The sequence below is a fragment of the Carassius carassius genome, chromosome 19, assembly GCF_963082965.1.
Source record: "Carassius carassius chromosome 19, fCarCar2.1, whole genome shotgun sequence".
In the NCBI taxonomy this organism is placed as follows: Eukaryota; Metazoa; Chordata; class Actinopteri; order Cypriniformes; family Cyprinidae; genus Carassius; species Carassius carassius.
Window position 1 is genome coordinate 4008437 of NC_081773.1, and position 17005 is coordinate 4025441.

The 17005-nt window shown below is 37.3% G+C and overlaps 1 protein-coding gene across 4 annotated transcripts in view; it reads right to left on the reverse strand.

The window, feature by feature from the left end:
- Positions 1 to 17005, reverse strand: part of LOC132094897 (dedicator of cytokinesis protein 9-like) — a 95778-nt gene that overhangs the window by 27147 nt on the left and 51626 nt on the right. For 3 of the 4 annotated variants that reach the window (XM_059499553.1, XM_059499552.1, XM_059499555.1), the window contains exons 6-25: positions 16757 to 16852; positions 16533 to 16667; positions 13729 to 13903; positions 13448 to 13500; positions 12807 to 12881; positions 12477 to 12617; positions 12177 to 12389; positions 11055 to 11177; positions 10677 to 10759; positions 9585 to 9707; positions 9296 to 9375; positions 8992 to 9179; positions 5275 to 5340; positions 5019 to 5111; positions 4791 to 4914; positions 4364 to 4482; positions 2629 to 2718; positions 2435 to 2518; positions 2200 to 2315; positions 84 to 153 (exon numbers count right to left, since the gene is read on the reverse strand). In XM_059499553.1, coding sequence (XP_059355536.1) covers positions 84 to 153; positions 2200 to 2315; positions 2435 to 2518; positions 2629 to 2718; positions 4364 to 4482; positions 4791 to 4914; positions 5019 to 5111; positions 5275 to 5340; positions 8992 to 9179; positions 9296 to 9375; positions 9585 to 9707; positions 10677 to 10759; positions 11055 to 11177; positions 12177 to 12389; positions 12477 to 12617; positions 12807 to 12881; positions 13448 to 13500; positions 13729 to 13903; positions 16533 to 16667; positions 16757 to 16852 — 2247 coding nt within the window. The remainder of the gene's footprint in view (positions 1 to 83; positions 154 to 2199; positions 2316 to 2434; positions 2519 to 2628; positions 2719 to 4363; positions 4483 to 4790; positions 4915 to 5018; positions 5112 to 5274; positions 5341 to 8991; positions 9180 to 9295; positions 9376 to 9584; positions 9708 to 10676; positions 10760 to 11054; positions 11178 to 12176; positions 12390 to 12476; positions 12618 to 12806; positions 12882 to 13447; positions 13501 to 13728; positions 13904 to 16532; positions 16668 to 16756; positions 16853 to 17005) is intronic. The other variant, XM_059499554.1, reaches the window with a different exon arrangement.

Below are 17005 nucleotides of genomic sequence, written 5' to 3' on the forward strand. Positions count from 1 at the left end.
AAGCTGGTTACACAGGGTTATGATCAAAATGACTTGTTTTACATCAGAAAGGCAAAGGTGTGACGTATCATGATGCAGCTCACCTTTACATAAGAACGTAAGTGATGCTCCAGGTCCTCTTCATGACACTGAGCCACGATGTGAATCATCACCCTGACGAGAGAAGAGACAAAATGTTAGACAAAATGGGTACAAAAAAATTAAATAAAAAATAGTTTGGAAAAACTTAAACTAAACGACAATTAGAAAAATGTATTGGCAAATAAACAAAATATGTTTAAGTTGAAACAATGAAGTTACTAACTGTAAATAAATTAAAAACAATAAAATTAAAATGGAAAGTAGATAGAAAGAAGTCCATATAATAATCATATAGAACTGTTAAACAATGGAATTAATGTATACAAAAAGTATTATAACGATTGCATTTTTATTAGTAGTAATAGAAAGGCAAACATTATAATACTTTCTTGTTTGCTGGCAGCATTAAGTAAATACACATTTATATAATTTAAACAAATCTTTGAACGGCTAGTGAACATTAAATTATATTTTTGTTAAATATTTTTTTGTTTGTGAAAAATACTTTGTCATCTAAAGTATAAGTATTATTATTTAACACATTTATTTTTTAATCCATTGTCAAATGGTTTAAAATGTATATATATATATATATATATATATATATATATATATATATAGGCTTTAAATCGCTAATCGCCCAACCAACCCCCCCCCTTTCCAAGATATTGACATCGACTGTCAAAAAACCAAAATCGGTCGACCACTAAGTATAATTATTAGTGTATTTAACACTGTTGCCATCAGTGATGCGCGGGTCAATGTATAAACAACCCACACCCGACCGATGTTTTCAACTAACCTGCCCGCAACTCGGACCGCAAAAAAAGAAAAAGAAAATATTGTACCCGACCCGCTTCCTGACCCTTGTTTTTTTTTTACAAGTAGTAAATGCGTCGTCCCTTTATATTAATTTAATTACTTAAATAGGCTATAGCCTACAGGATAATAAGCGTTATGACTGCACACATAAAGCTTGCCACAAAGAACCGGTAATGATTATGATATGTCTAAATTAGCACGGAGACATTTAATTGTTTAGTAATAAACTGGTGTTTTTTGTCTCGCTGCTAACATGAAGTTGACTATGAGGACTCGCCGTGAACGCCAGAGAGAAATGCACATTTAATATGGATTACATAATCAGATGGTTTGGTTTGAATATTTTCGTTTAAAAGTAGACATTTCAAGCTTTCTGTAATATATCGCCTATATTTCTTTTTAAACCCACCAACTAAAAGATTAAGACACTACTTGACCCAAAATATCACCTAGAGTTTCTACAGCTTTTTTCTTAGCTATTTCAGAATCTGGAAAAATGACTGGGGCTAACTTGTTACTGCAGCGATATGAATGTGTGTGATGTACGGCATGATAAATGCTCGTCACTTCTGCTGCCCAAACTTTGTCAGCCTGTGGGTCATTTGGTTTATTGAAAAACGATTGCACTGATTTGCATGTTTCTTGATGTCGTGCTTTTTTTCTGTGGTACTCACATGCACCATGTCGCTTCACGTCGTATTTTCCACCATGTCCCACAGAAAAACTGCTTTTGCATAAAATGCTCTCTTTGCTTCGCCATCTACAGGTCTTAACCAAGAGTTGCAGTCCATTCGCTATTAAAAGTGCATCTTCTCTTTTTCGTGGCCACACTGGCCATGGCTGCTTAACCTGAACGTATCAGTGTATTTATTAGGCAGGGTCGAATGAAAAAGCGGGACAGATGCTGAATGTGCGTGAGGCAGGACAAAGGGTAAAATTGCTGTACAATGTAAAGCGGCACAGGGGGTCACTCTATTCGTGCCAGTTATTCAGCCAATATAGTTATGTATTTCAAAATTGTGTCTAGTACTATATGAATTACAAAGGTTTAATTGGCATCTTTATTTTAAATGACCCGACCGACAGCGACCCGAATATCATTTCCAAATATTTTTGGATGACTCGTAACCACGGGTGACCGCAGGCACCCGCTCATTTCGGATCCACCCGCGCATCACTGGTTGCCATGGGTTGTTTTTCATGTCCACAGGTTAAAGCGACCTCAATAACATGATATAGATATAGTGTATTAGCCATACTAAAATAACACTGTAGCAGACACACTACAGCAGAGACCTGGTGACGTTCACAGCTACATCATCCTGACTGGACATGGTGAGCACACGAAACAGCTGGTTCAGTATAGTGGGAAGGAACTTCACCATCACATGAGCCTCCATGGCATGCAGACTCTACAGAGGATGAGAGAGACAGATCTGTGATCTCAGGATGAGATGGGTGAGAAACGCCTGAACTGAACAAACACCTCCAGGCCTCAAACATCCTCAGGAAGGACAAACAGAGCAAGTACCTTCAGGTATTTGATCAGTTCTCCTGACTGGCCTGTGGATCCAATACTCTGGCAGTGATGAAAGAAGTTATGCAGATGTTGATCCTGATGAGAAAGAGAAGTTAAAAAATAAGCATTAATGCTCCATTTCACATTTTTTATATTATTACTATGTATAACTTCTTATCTGAGATGTGTAGGTGGCCACTCCATACCTGTGTGTATACAGTGGACACCAGCTGTGTGGAGACTTTGAGCAGCGGCCTCCCACCATCCACCCACTTCACCTCTTGACCAGTGTGCTGCTGTAACTCACACACACACACACACACACACACGATCTGAAACATGGATCTGAAAAGTCCTTTATTCTTCAAAATGTAATGCTTACTAAAAAAGATGGTCAAGTCAATGTAAATATGCGAATGTGTTGATTAATTATTGAAATATTTATGTATATTCATGCACATTTCAGACTTCAAGCATATGTGCCTGTATACTTCAATCAGGGCCGCGTTATCCTAATGGGCAACATGGGCTGCAGTCCAGGGTCCCCAACACTAGGGGGCCCCCGAGATAACCCTCTTTTGGATTTTAAATAGGGTTGCAAAACATTCGGTATAATACGGAACCGTCATGTATTTAAGGCATCAGTTTGTCCTGTATTTGCAGGCATACACCGTATGACCACCTAGACCATACAAATAACAAATTAATTATTCTTTTTGCTATTTTTTGTTTTGAATTGTGAACATAGCCGATCCAGAAAGGCTTTAGGACCAAGCCGCCTAGTCGCTCCTGCTTCATAGTGAGTGGGACTCGTGCTTTTTTTATTTTATTTATTTTTTTATATATTTTATTTAAAGCTTTAAAGTTGCGAGTGGGACTCGTGCTTTGATTTCTGCAAATTAGTTGAATGAATGCAAAGACGTGATTATCTATCACAACATCCAGCTAGAAAACTGAGAGAATCTACCTGAGAGAAGACGTCTTTCGCCATTGTAAGTTAACGTTGTTAAATAGTCAAACAAAATTATACATTTTTAAATAAATTTCTTTTAACTTTTAGCATATTATAAGCAGGGTTGCCAGGCTTTTGCAAGAAATCCTGCCCAATCGCTACTTAGGACTAGCCCAAAACTAGTACATCATGTTTCGAGGGGGTCCCCAGTTTAAAAATTGTGTTCTGGAGGAAAAATACATGTTTTAATTTGCATTCCAGGGGCTAAATATCATGTTATTGGGGTCGCTTTAACCTGCGTACATGAAAAACAACCCACTGCAACAGTGTTAAAGTAGTCCAATCCAACAGGAACACTGTAAGAACAGCAGGAAGAAGCCCTTTCAGTGGTGAGTGATATTTAATTTTAATAGCTGGGCTGTATGTGATTTGTAAGATTATTATTCGATAATATTGTTTAATTTATGTACATAATTTTTAGCGTGTTATGGAATTATGATTTGGGGGAAATGCAACATTGTGTTCAATGTTGAATTTTGCAAAACATTTCTAATTCACCACTTAACAAACTTAACACATCTCGACTCAACTCAATACAACAACAGAATGTGACAAAATGCACATATATATGACAATGCAACAAAACACAACTACAAAAAAAACAAAAATACAAAACAACTCAACAAAGCAACATAATTACAATTTTAAATAAAAATAAAAAACACAATATAACAAAAAATAAAAACAAAACACAAAAACAAAACAAAACAGCATAATACAATTCAACAAAACATAAATACACACAAAACAACACCACCACCACCACAAAAAAACATCAAACAAAAAGCACAACAAAATACACAAACACCCTAAACAAAACAAAACAAAAATAATACAACTAAACAAAAAACAACACATCAAAGAACACAACAACAACAAAAACAAAAACAAACAAAGAAAACATGATTAATATTAATAGATTCTCTCACCTTGTTGCTGCTGTCCTGGAAACTCAGGTAACCTGATGGCAGGTTTGCAGCCACTGCCACCTGCTGTTCATTCATGATGACCCTGCCATCCTTCAACAAGGGGAGCCACGCATAACCCACTACACACACACACACACACACACACACACACACACAAACACACACACACACACACACACACACACACACACACACACACACACAACACAACACAACACAACACAACACAACACAACAGAATGAGTGGGTGGAACGGTTCTTAGCAAAAAAACAAGGTCCCTAAAATGCCAACGTATGCAGCCCACACATTGGGTTTTATTAGTTATATGGATCTAAATATTGATTCTCTTTTTACTCCTTCACTGTGTATTTTCAGCCCAGTGGTTAAAATTGCTTTCAGAAGGTCTTATGTGAGTGTGTGTCTCACCTTGTGTCTCCACCTGTTCTCGTCTCTTAGTGCTGGCTTTGCTGTTGCTGTCACAGCTGATGTGATAGAGAGTGAACAGAAGATGATGTCTGTCCGTCAGCTGAGCCGGCAGCTCTATCTTAAACTGAACACGGTAAAAACAAGCGTTCAAACACACAGACAACACAACTGTCTGACCATAAGAACACACAAACATAGATATGTAGGGCTCAGAGGTAAACGTCTCACCTCTTCATAAAACTCTGGGTTCTGCTGGTGGTGTAAGACGGGAGCAAATGCTTTCTTACAGAACAGAGGCCCTCCTGGACGCCCGTAAATACACTGCAGGAAAAACATCAATGTTGTGAAATATTACCATTTAAATATATATATATATATATATATATATATATATATATATATATATATATATATATATATATATATATTTATTTATTTATTTTTTTTTGAGTGTTGATAATTGAGTGTTTGTGTGAGACATTACTTTCAGTGGGAGAGTGTCCTCTTCATCCGAATCTCTGAATTCAAGACACAGAGCGATATTTCTGGCCTGGAATCACATGAACATGAAACACACTCAACTAACACTTCACTGAGCACATGCCTAAAAAAAATACTGATCTTTCTTATGGGGCGCCGTTTGTAAAGCGGCTCACTCTGAAAATAACAGTAACATTTTATCACATTTAGCTTCAAACAATGTTTAAAAAACTGGTATGAATTTTTGACGGTCACTTCTTAGCACATTTACAACAATATTTATCAACTTAGAGATATTTTAAATAGTTAAATATAAACATTTAATGTTACACCTAAATGTTAAATGTTAAATCTAAATGTTAAATGTTAAATCTAAATGTTAAATCTAAATCTAAATGTTAAATATAAATCTAAATGTTAAATATAAATGTTAAATCTAAATCTAAATGTTAAATCTAAATCTAAATGTTAAAAATAAATGTTAAATCTAAATCTAAATGTTGAATCTAAATGTTAAATCTAAATCTAAATGTTGAATCTAAATGTTTCGGGTGAAACTAAATATTTAGCTAATATTCAAATTCAAAATGCAGGAAGTACCAAAACAAAATCTCAATGAGGTCAGTGTGTGTTTATAGCATCGTGTTAAATAAGGAACGAATAAAAACCATCTCAACCGAGGAAATCGACTCTTGAAAATGGATTATCTGGATAATGACTACCTAAAATAATTTTGGAGAAAAACACGTTTGGAGAAACTGTATTTGAAGAGTAGGCTAGTGTCACTTTTATGAAAAATTTGGGACTTATGATGACCTGTAGCCATAATAGCCAGCCACGAGGGGTCTCACTTTGACTAAATGTTATGTCCTCACCATAGACTTTATCACTCACCATGTTATCACTCTCTGTCATGTTCGCATGCTTAAACACCAGCAAGAGCCTATTTCCCCACCCGCCCATGACCAGGTACGTTAACTATTGACGCTACTGTTGTTCAAAATTTTCAACGAATCGGCGTTAGCCGAGAGCTCTTGTTGGCGTTTAAGCATGCAAACATTTTCATAAAAGTGACACTAGCCTACTCTTCAAATACAGTTTCTCCAAACGTGTTTATTATTTTAGGTAGTCATTATCCCGATAATCCATGTCCAAGAGTCGATTTCCTCAGATGAGATGGTTTTATTCGTTATTTTGGCACTTCCAGCATTTTGAATTTGCATATTAGCTAAATATTTAGTTTCAACCGAGACATTTAGATTTAGATTTAACATTAACATTTAGATTTAGATTTAAAATTTATATTTAGATTTAACAATTAGATTTAAATTTAGATTTTAAATTTATATTTAGATTTAACATTTAGATTTAGCATTTAGATTTAACATTTAGGTGTAACATTTAATATTTATATTTAACTATTTAAAATATCTCTAAGTTGACAAATATTGTTGTAAATTTGCTAAAAAGTGACTGTCAAAAATTCATACTAGTTTTTTAAACATTGTTTGAAGCTAAATGTGAAAAAATGTTGCTGTTATTGTCAGCGTAAGCCGCTTTACAAACAGCGCACCATACTTTCTAACCCTACTTTTGCATCTATACTTATCCCACACACTTTTGCTACATGAATCCTCTGAGTTTTGAACAGAATCTCTCAGTAAAACGTTGTGTCTTTGAAATTTATATGATTCTACCGTGATTCGTGAGTTGATGAAAAGCTAATAAAGATGTACATCATAAAATGTACAGTTAAAATAACGAATCTAAATAAATATCAAAATTAAACATTTTCACAAACAAGGCTTAAAGCTAGTCTCCGACTAAAACGTAAATCTGAAAGAAACGTGCACTGATTGATCTTAAAATATATCAATGCCTTTGTTTTGTCTCAAGAAGGACACCAGTAATGGGTTTTTTTGGTAAGGCACATTTATAAAAATTACTGAAATGTCCTAATCGAACTATGGCCTAATCCTGGTTTAGTCTAAGACCTGATTGTGAAACCAGGCCTAAATGTTTTAGTCCTTTTCCTAAAGTAATGTCACCAATACACCAACATCAGAGAGCTGTGATTGAATTGTCAAATTGTTACGTTAAAAATATGAAATTTACCTGTTAACCCGCACCTGGACTCCGACGCACTGAACTCTCTTTGTTTGCACGTGTCAAGGTTTACAAATAGATTAAATGAAATGGGACAAAATTAATCTTTACAAACTATATATCATTATAAAGATCTCAGGGGACTTTAAGTAAATATTTTAGATCTCAACAGTTTGGGAATGGCTGCTGTAGCACATGGTCTGGATGAACATCTGAAGTTGGTCTCCCCATCCTGTATTTAAGCCAAATTAGGGTTTTGGATGTAGCCCTCCTTTGCATACTTGAAGGTTTTTGGCAGTGACTGTTAGACTGATTTATTCCTGAGGAACATCACATTCCTTGCAACAGAAAAGCACTAGCGTCCCATTGCTTGTCATTTTATTTTATTTATTTTTTTTACATTTCAAGTTTTCCTAATGCCTCATTACACGTGTTTCCACTGCATACATTTAAATATTAAGAAGAATGTTTGTTCAGATCAGTTTCTGCATTTTTCTCATAATGTTCTCAAAGCTTCAACCTTAATTAAATGCATGCAGCTAATCGAGTCCTCGAGGCGTATTTCATGTGAGTTGGAGCAGGGTTTAAACTAATGCGGATCCATTTGTGCTCAGAAATGGGAAATGTATTTTCCCAATAGGAACTTTTAACTGGAATGTCTTCTCAAGTCAGAGTTCCGACTTGGAAACTCTGAGTTCAGAATCCCGAAAGGCTACTCAGCATGTCAATATTCATAAAATATGAACAACAGTAGCAATATATTGTTTGGTAGCATTTCACTTTGTCTGTGTCTCAGTAAACTTGTTGGTGCACACAGTACTATCCAACTTCTATCAGTGCACATATTAATTCAGCATTATCTGTGCAAAATACAACTTTTTATAGGTTTTTATATATTCACTGCAAAAAATATATATTTTCTTAGTATGTTTGTCCTATTTTTTAGTATAAAAATATCTAAAAAAATCTTGAATCTAGATGCATTTATTTTACAAGCAAAATGACTTAAAATATCATGACTTGTTTTTGGAAAAAAAAGAAGTGAGTACAGTATAAGGTTTTTTTAAATGAATCTGCAAAACGGCTGTGATAGTTAGCAAGTTCAGAATGAATGGCTAAGTTTACTGTCTTTCAGAGAGGGGCGGGGTCAGCAGAGCTCATTTGCATTTAAAGCAACATGTAATAAAACAACTTGCTGTAGACAGAGCTTTCATTAAGACCCTAAAGAATCATACCAACTAGTACAAAATGGGCATCCGATGACCCCTTTAAGACGAGCCAAAATATCTGTTAATGGGGCGAGAAAAATAATCTTGTTTAGCCTTTGAATTAAGATAATTTTTCTAGCCGCACTGGCAGATATTTTGGCTTGTTTTAAGCAAAAACAAACTAAATTTTAATTGATTATTTTTCGATTAAGTCATTTTACTTATGAAGTAAATGCATCTTGATTCAAGAATGTTTTGATATTTATACTAGAAAACGACAAAAATTCTAAGAAAATAATTTTTTCAGGATTGGTTTTGCTAACAACGGAGGCGTCCATTGGGTTTGACCTTGGCTCTGATGTGAAATCATTCCCAGCTCTGATATCTGACTTCTGAGGTAAATTTACCTTGGTGAAGCTCTTCTGGCCGTCGTATCGGAGATGGCGTGGATACACATACAGGTGATTGTTGTAAACTGTGAAAGGCTGGGAGTATTTAGGGATGGACGGCACAAACTCCTCCACCTCAAACACCATCCTGCTCCAGTCTGCGACTTCTGTCTGACGAAGGGGAAGATAGGAGGGCGTGACACAATCTGCACACACAAGAGATCAACCAGTCAGTGAGAAGCAGCAGGTAGTCGACCTGAAACTATCCAAATCCATCCGTTCGATGCAGAGAGACATCTAGAAAATCATATGAAAGCCTTACTACTCAGATCTGGTGCGACGTTATCGACCGTAACATCCAGATTACCCAGAATCACAGGCAACTTGGCCATCTTTTCTGGCCTGAGAGAAGAGAAAGCACGGAGGAGGGAAAATAAACAAGGGGAAAAAGAGACTATTCTGTTTCTAGAATATCACCACCCCTGACAGAAGAGAGAAAAACAATAGCTGAACAAGAGTGTGTACAACATGGTTCTGCAGGTCATGCAAACACTAAACACATGATACACTACAAGAGTGTTATTATTGGAGCGTATGTCTGTAGAACTGACTTCCTGAAGTCTGCCAGGAGTCTGAACACGTCCTCGTTGGAGAGCTTGTTACCGTCCTGTCGGTAGAGAGCCGAGAATCGAGCGCTCTTGTCCACCGTCCCAGAGGCGTCCTTAAACAGCGGCCTGAGAAACAGACACAAGCTCATCCTGCTGCTGTGTTATGCCACTTTTCCAGTCGGGTGAAAGAGATAAGAGCACACACAGACACACACATCCTGCCCAGATCTACTGTAACATCATACTGGAAAGATAAACTTAATGGCATGGCTTTAAAACGACAACCAACAACCTTTACTGGAACAAAACAGGAACTAAAACAGTTATTTGCCAGAACATTACTGATTCTACTTTTGTTGCTTTTAAACAGTGGAAATGAAATCTCACACACTCAGGCTGGAAGTCATTGTATAGTTTAGAGATGTTTCAGTGATGTTTTCATACTATCCACAGTCCAACTTATGCACTGGTAAAGCACTGTACCACACATATTATAATTTTAAGTTGTTTTTATGGCAAATGTGCCACCTTTCCATGCAAATAAACCTTTATACATAATGTGTTTCACTATATCGACCTGTTCCAATTAATGCGATGTAAATGCATTATTACTGTCCATAGAAACTAGATTTTTTAAGGGATTTGTATGTGCCTTTTGTATGTACAAATTATAATCAAATGATGGAGAATAGCATTAAAACATGTTACAGATCTTGAATGGCCACATCACACTGTATTTTCTATAAAAATAGGAAAAATGTATTTTGCAATAAAGCCTATTTTAAGTTAAAATTTTTAAGCATTGCGACATTTTAATGACAGTTAAATGGATTCTCCACCTGAAAAAGAATAATGGCTTTTGAGGTTTCTGAGACAAATCATATTTTTAACTAAAAGCCATTGCTTCCAGCCAACTATTATACATGTGTTCATGAACAGAGCTTTAAAATATTAGCATTGTTCTCACACACAGACAACATCGCATCCTCCACAGTCTCACACTCTGGCATGCAAATGTCTGCACCATCATAAGTGACTTCCACCACCTGTGTGTGTCTATCAAGAGCTTCTACTAATAAAAAGTCAGTGTCTTACCTAGCTGCCCATGCAAACGGCATCCGGTACTGACCCAGCCGGCTGCAGGCCATCTTAGCGTTCTTCAAAACCTTCTGAGCAGCCTGAGGAGAGAGGAAAGAAAAGAATTACACTTTAAAAAAAATGCAGCTCTGTATTTAGGTTTGCAAAGCATGCCATTTCAAATGGGACCTCAAAAAACTTTCACATTATTTGTATCTGATATTACTATTATATTACTACAACACACCCAAAATGGAAAAAGCATGACAGGTCTCTAGGCAGAGAAGGGCTAGTATATCTAAATATCTCTTCCAGAAATCTGAGAGCTTTAAAAACACTCGCCAACAGCAACATTTTGGGGCTTTTCCCAGAGGCCTAACAGTGATTTCACCCTACCTTGGCAGAGTCTGAGCTCTTCATATAAGGCTCGGCACAATGAGCTATTCCACCCTGTAAGACTTTCTCAATCCGAGCGACCAAGAAGATGTCAGTGTTCGGACAGGTCACCGAAAACACTCCCTAGCGACAGACATGATTAGAACAACTCAGTGTTAAAGATTTTCACAAACAAGGGTAGTAAAGTTTAATGTACACAAGTGTTTGGGGGTCAGTAATATTTTTTTTAAATGAAATGCTTTTATTTAGCAATAATGCACTAAATTGATCATTAACAGTAAAGTGACTGGGAAAAATACAACACAGTTTCTACAGAAATACTGTATAATGGATGATAAGAAATGTTCCTTGATCAGCAAATCGGTATATTAGAATGATTTTCAGAGGAATGAAAAGTTGTTTTTGTAATAATATTTCACAATATTATTGCATTTACTGTATTTTTTTATCAAATAAATGCAGCCTTGGTGTGCATAAGAGAATTAAACATTAACCCGGGTGTGGACTTTTTTGTCTTTTTCCTAGTTTGTGTTAATGCAAACAGCATAAAATTAGTTTTTATTAGAATTTTGATATTTCAACATCATTTTCCCTCCATAAATATATTTTACAACCTGATGGCATCAAATTGGCAAAAGATCAGACACTTCACAAAAAATAATAAAGTATTAAAATTATGATTGTTTCTAATCATTGAGTTATCCAAGGACTGTAAAATTAACGAAAAGCAAAGCAAAGAAAGCAAAGAAAGCAAAGCAAAGAAAAGCAAAAAACAAAACAAAACAAAACAAAAGGCAAAACATTGCAAAACCAAAAAATAAAGAAATAAAAAGTACTTAGCATTTAGTATTTGGAAAATGTGTAATATTTTGTGTTTTTCCATAAAAAAACAAAGGGATGGAATCATTAAAATAAATGCATTTATGGACATTATGATCAGAAATGGGGGGGGGGGGGTGTCAAGTGTCATTGTTACACTTTTGTGAATATTTTTTTAAATGCCTGTAATACTGTAATTGGCTTTCATTTCAGGGCTGCACCAAACTGGTTTTGTGTGTCTATCAGTAGCGGGTCACAGTTGTTGTTGACAGAGATTGCATCTCTTGTTCTGTGTGTCCTCACCTGTCGTGGAAACTGAATGGCGCTCTCTGTCAGGCTGTTGGCTGTGTGTTGAGCTGCTTGTGGACTGTCTGGCGCTGCGGTGCTGTTCTGAGCTCCTGACGGAGGAAGCAGCGCTTTCACAGACGGATGGTTCATATCCACATGGAAGTCCGAGGAAATCTTGTGTCCGCTTTGAATATCAAACAACGACAAAGAGACGAAGAAGGGCTCGACCTGCAATGCAAACCAGTACAGAAACTCTCAGAAGCTGGTTTACAGTGATGGAAATGACTGGAAACTATAGTTAGTTAGGTAAAGTACGTTAGTGGTTGGCCCTTCTTCGTTTTCCGCCACACAGCTCTGCAGGTTGAAGGACAGGTCGTTACAGCTCACCAAGATACGCTTCCCAAACTTTTCCTCGAAGGGCTTCACATCTGGCTCGATCCCGGAGAAATCCAGTTTCTGTGGAGAATGAGTTCATGAGATTCATCTTTCGACATTTTTTTATACACTGCCATTCAAAAGGGTCAGGAAACTTTTTGAAAAAGGTCTCTATTCCTGTGATGCAGCGCTGAATGTTCAGCATCATTACTCCAGTCTTCAGTGTCACATGATCCTCCAGAATCATGCTAAGATGCTGATTTGCTGTACCTGTAAGTCCGGGTCCAGTGTAAAGAGTTTTAGCCGTGTCTCATTTCTCATCCTGCTCTCGATGTCTCTGGCACTCTGGAGAACAGAGCAGAGAGATATCAGTCAAAATCTGTTTTTTTGTTTCAGTGGCCTTCACTTCCAGCTCCAGATGAACAAAACCAAATACAGTTATCACAGCACACCCATATGATAAACTAGTGGAAAAAAGTTTACTATGTTCTATAACTTCATATGTGCATTTACATGCTATATTCTCTTAGTTGTGTTTGACGATGACTGCACAATCTGGAACAAACCAACATTCTGTCTTTTTTTATTTCATTATTTTGATAGTATGAAGGTTTGACAGTATCAAGGTTTTTTCGCCATTACTATCACCTTCATGATATCTTCATTACTATCATTTTCAATTTTCCATCCCTTAATATCAAACACAGTCTATCAAACAGCCCTTCCAGTCTCGGTGGGTGGTTCTTGGTCAGAATAAGCCTTAAAGTGAACCAGACTTTAAAAGTCTAGCTACACACCAACTGAACACAAACACAAACTCAGCAGTAGTGCGATGATTTCTGTGTTCATTCAGATTTGAGTTTCTCTCACACTCAAGAGTCCTCGCTGTTTCTGGAGGTAGTGTGACCTACCTGAAAACTGTCCATACTGCTCGAGGAGTGATCGCTTTTCGCCTGTTCATCATCTACAACAGAGACGGACAGAAGAAAGTCATTACACCAGACAGTAACCACAGGAACTCTCTGAGGGACACAGTCATGTCTCTTTGTCATTGTGTATACAGTCACTCCAAAGTGTTGAGGTCTGTGTGGTTTGCTTCAGGAATGTGCATATATATGTGTCTAAAATGCACAGATGACTAAGGGTTCTTGGTAATCTGCACACACACACACACACACACACACACACACACCATCGTGTAAGTCTCCGTTCCTCTTGTCCTGCATGGCGAGCTCAAAGCTGCTGTTGAGGATTTTGTTGAGGGTGTTGATCCAGTCGTCCATCTCGCTCTCAGAGTCAGCGGCCAGAACATAGCCACTCTTATCCTGCATCTTCAGCTCGAACGCAAACCTCCGCACACGATTGTTCTGCACATATAAAAAAGTTCAAAATGAACTCACATAATGATACATGTACCACAGTAAAAACCGCTTCAAACATCTCTAGTACATGACGTTTGAGGTGTATCATGTACGCTACATCAGTAAGACTCATTTGTATAACTTCAGTCAGTAATGCTGAAGAAACCATCCCAGAAGCCTGTGAAAGAAGAGAGAGGCTTTCCATACGGAGGAGGACAGATTCCCAACCCTGACCAGGGCAGGTCTTACAGAGGAGTTAAGTGTCTTTAAAGGGATGGGTTTAAAAACATAAGAGCAAGGGCATCTGGTCAGGCAAAGCCAACCAGAGAAGAATGCAGGAATCCAACTCTTGACCCCTCAGCAGCCGGGGATTTCTCCTGTGAAGCTGCTCACGGTTGCTTGCTCAGCTGGCAGAGCTGTGTATTTTAGCCACACAGAATGCACTGAGATCAGATCAAAACCAGTCATTACTTAACTGTTACACATGTTAAGAGTGGGATATCAATGGATGAAATCATAATTGGGTTATTCTTACTTAAAAAAAGTGAAGAATATATATATTTGAAAATAAAAATAAAAAATTTAACCTATTTTTACAACCTTTTTGGAATCTAATGATTGGTAGAGAAATACAGTAAAGGAATTTACTCAATTATAAGAAGACTGCAATGGACTGTTAGGACGGCAGAAAGGATCATTGGTGTGCACCTGCCCAACCTTCAGAACTTATACAACTCCAGAGTGAAGAAACGGTCAGGTAACATCTTCACAGACCTCACTAACTTCGGCCACAATCCCTTTACACTTCTCCCTCTCTACAGACCTCTGTGCACTAGAGCATCCAGACATAAAAACTGTTTTTCCCCCATGCCATCTCCAGTTTAAACAGCTGTTCTGTAATTCATTTCTGTTTCTGTAATTCATTCTCCACATATAATTATTGCCTCTTTCTCAAGTATTATTTAAATAAATGTGCACATCTCATTATACAGCTGTAAATAGAGAAAACAATGCATAAAACGTTTTGATTACATTACTGATTACTGCATTTAAAAAGTAATCAGATTACTAATTACTTAAGGGGGAAGTCATGGCCTAATGTTTAGAGAGTCGGACTCATAACCCAACGGTTGTGGGTTCGAGTCTTGAGCCGGCAGGAATTGTAGGTGGGGGGAGTGAATGTACAGTGCTCTCTCTACCTTCAATACCATGACTGAGGTGCCCTTGAGTAAGACACCAAACCGCCAACTGCTCCCCGGGCACTGCAGCATAAATGGCTGCCCCCCACTGCTTTGTGTGTGTGATGCCAACACGGCTTAATGAGTCATTTATTTTTACTTATATTAGTGTTACTATGGCATAAACTTGTACACATTCACTTGATGAAATTTTCCCAAACGATAATGCATGACTAAAATATGCCGAGTGCAACATTTTTAAATATGCATCATTTGAATTTAAATATGACCTTTCATTGCATTGTAGGAATAGTCTGCATTTTAGCTCACATTCTCCAGTGATTTATTATAGGGCATACTGATGCGCAAAACATAATTTTTTCTCTTTATAATTCTTGTAACTTAAGTAGCATCATTTTATTGGCACAAGTAACTGTAATCAAATTACATAAATTTAAAATGTAACGCATTACTGCGTTACCAGGAAAAGTAAATTAATTACAGTAACACGCTACTCTGTAAGGCGGTATACCCAACTCTGCATGTACAGTATGTATGCATGTACCACAACAAATTCCTTGTGTGTCTGCGCACACTTGGCGAATAAAGACAATCCTGAATTCTGATTCTTTGCCAGGCCTTTACTGCAGCTGATTCAGTTGTTGTTTGTTTGTGTGTTATATTTATTTTCTTTCAGGTAATTATGTTTTTCATGGTTTTAGATTTAGTTAACTCTAATAGCCGCGGTCTGCAGTAAATGCCATTGCTCTGTTGACGCAGATGGGGGGTGAGGAGGTGAGAGGTGTGTCAAGAGGTCAGGGGAAGAGGGCTAATTAAACGGCCACAACTCATTACAGATAATGACAAAAACAACATGCAGGGTGTGACGCTGGTTTGCTAACTGTACCTTTGAAAGAATACAGCCACAGGTTCTAGAAAATTCCACACAATAATAGCATGGGGGGCTGGCGTGGGAGTAGCGATTTATTTTGGGATTTTTGTATGTGGAAAATTTACTCCCAGAGAGAATGCTTATCAATCATTAAAACACAGGGAGGAGAGCCATTTCATCCCCCACTCTCTGCTTTCTTTGCCTTCTCATCATGCTCAGTACTTATTATGGAAATACTATACTTAAGTGTGCACTGAATGTAATGTTTTCAGACGTTTAACTGCATGCTAATTGCAATTAAGTGAAAATGTATTACAGTTTACATTTATATTAAATAGAATCAGCTTTTTGACCCACTTAAGTATAGCTAAAGTACAACTTTATATGCAATGTCATAATTACTCCTATTGTCTAGTGAAATATGGTTAAAGTGAATGTACTGACAAGAATTTATAGTCAACTAAAATATACTTAAATGTAATTTCTATTAAAATGTGAACTAAATACTGTGATGATTCCTGAACAAGAGGTTTGTGTTGTGAACATTAGAGCATTGTCTGCACACCTGCACCACTCCCATACAGGAGTCCAGGAAGATGGTTCCTTTGGGCTCTTTGTTGATCTTCTCATCCTTGTAGAAGTTGAGATTATACGACCCATCGCCCAACTGTGTCAGGTGGAAATACCTTCTTTTGAATGACTGCACAGAAATCAAGAAGAGTGTAAATGAGACATGAAAAACGAACACGTGCATAGACACAACATCTCCGCAGGAATGAAAAGTCTCACCCTTATGGTGACGCTGATGGCGCTGTTCATGTTGCCCTTATGTAGCCAGCCCTGTTTAATGAGACCACCCTTCTGGGAGCCCAGAGAGGCTGTGTCCTTTACACACGCACACACACACACACACACACACACACAGAAACAAGAAACAGTTTTCTGTTGACAGTCCAAGGTTTGTCTGTTTGATCCCGAGGCTGAACAAAGTAGGAGTCGATCAAAATACTTGTCCAGTATAATAATATTTCTGGTGTG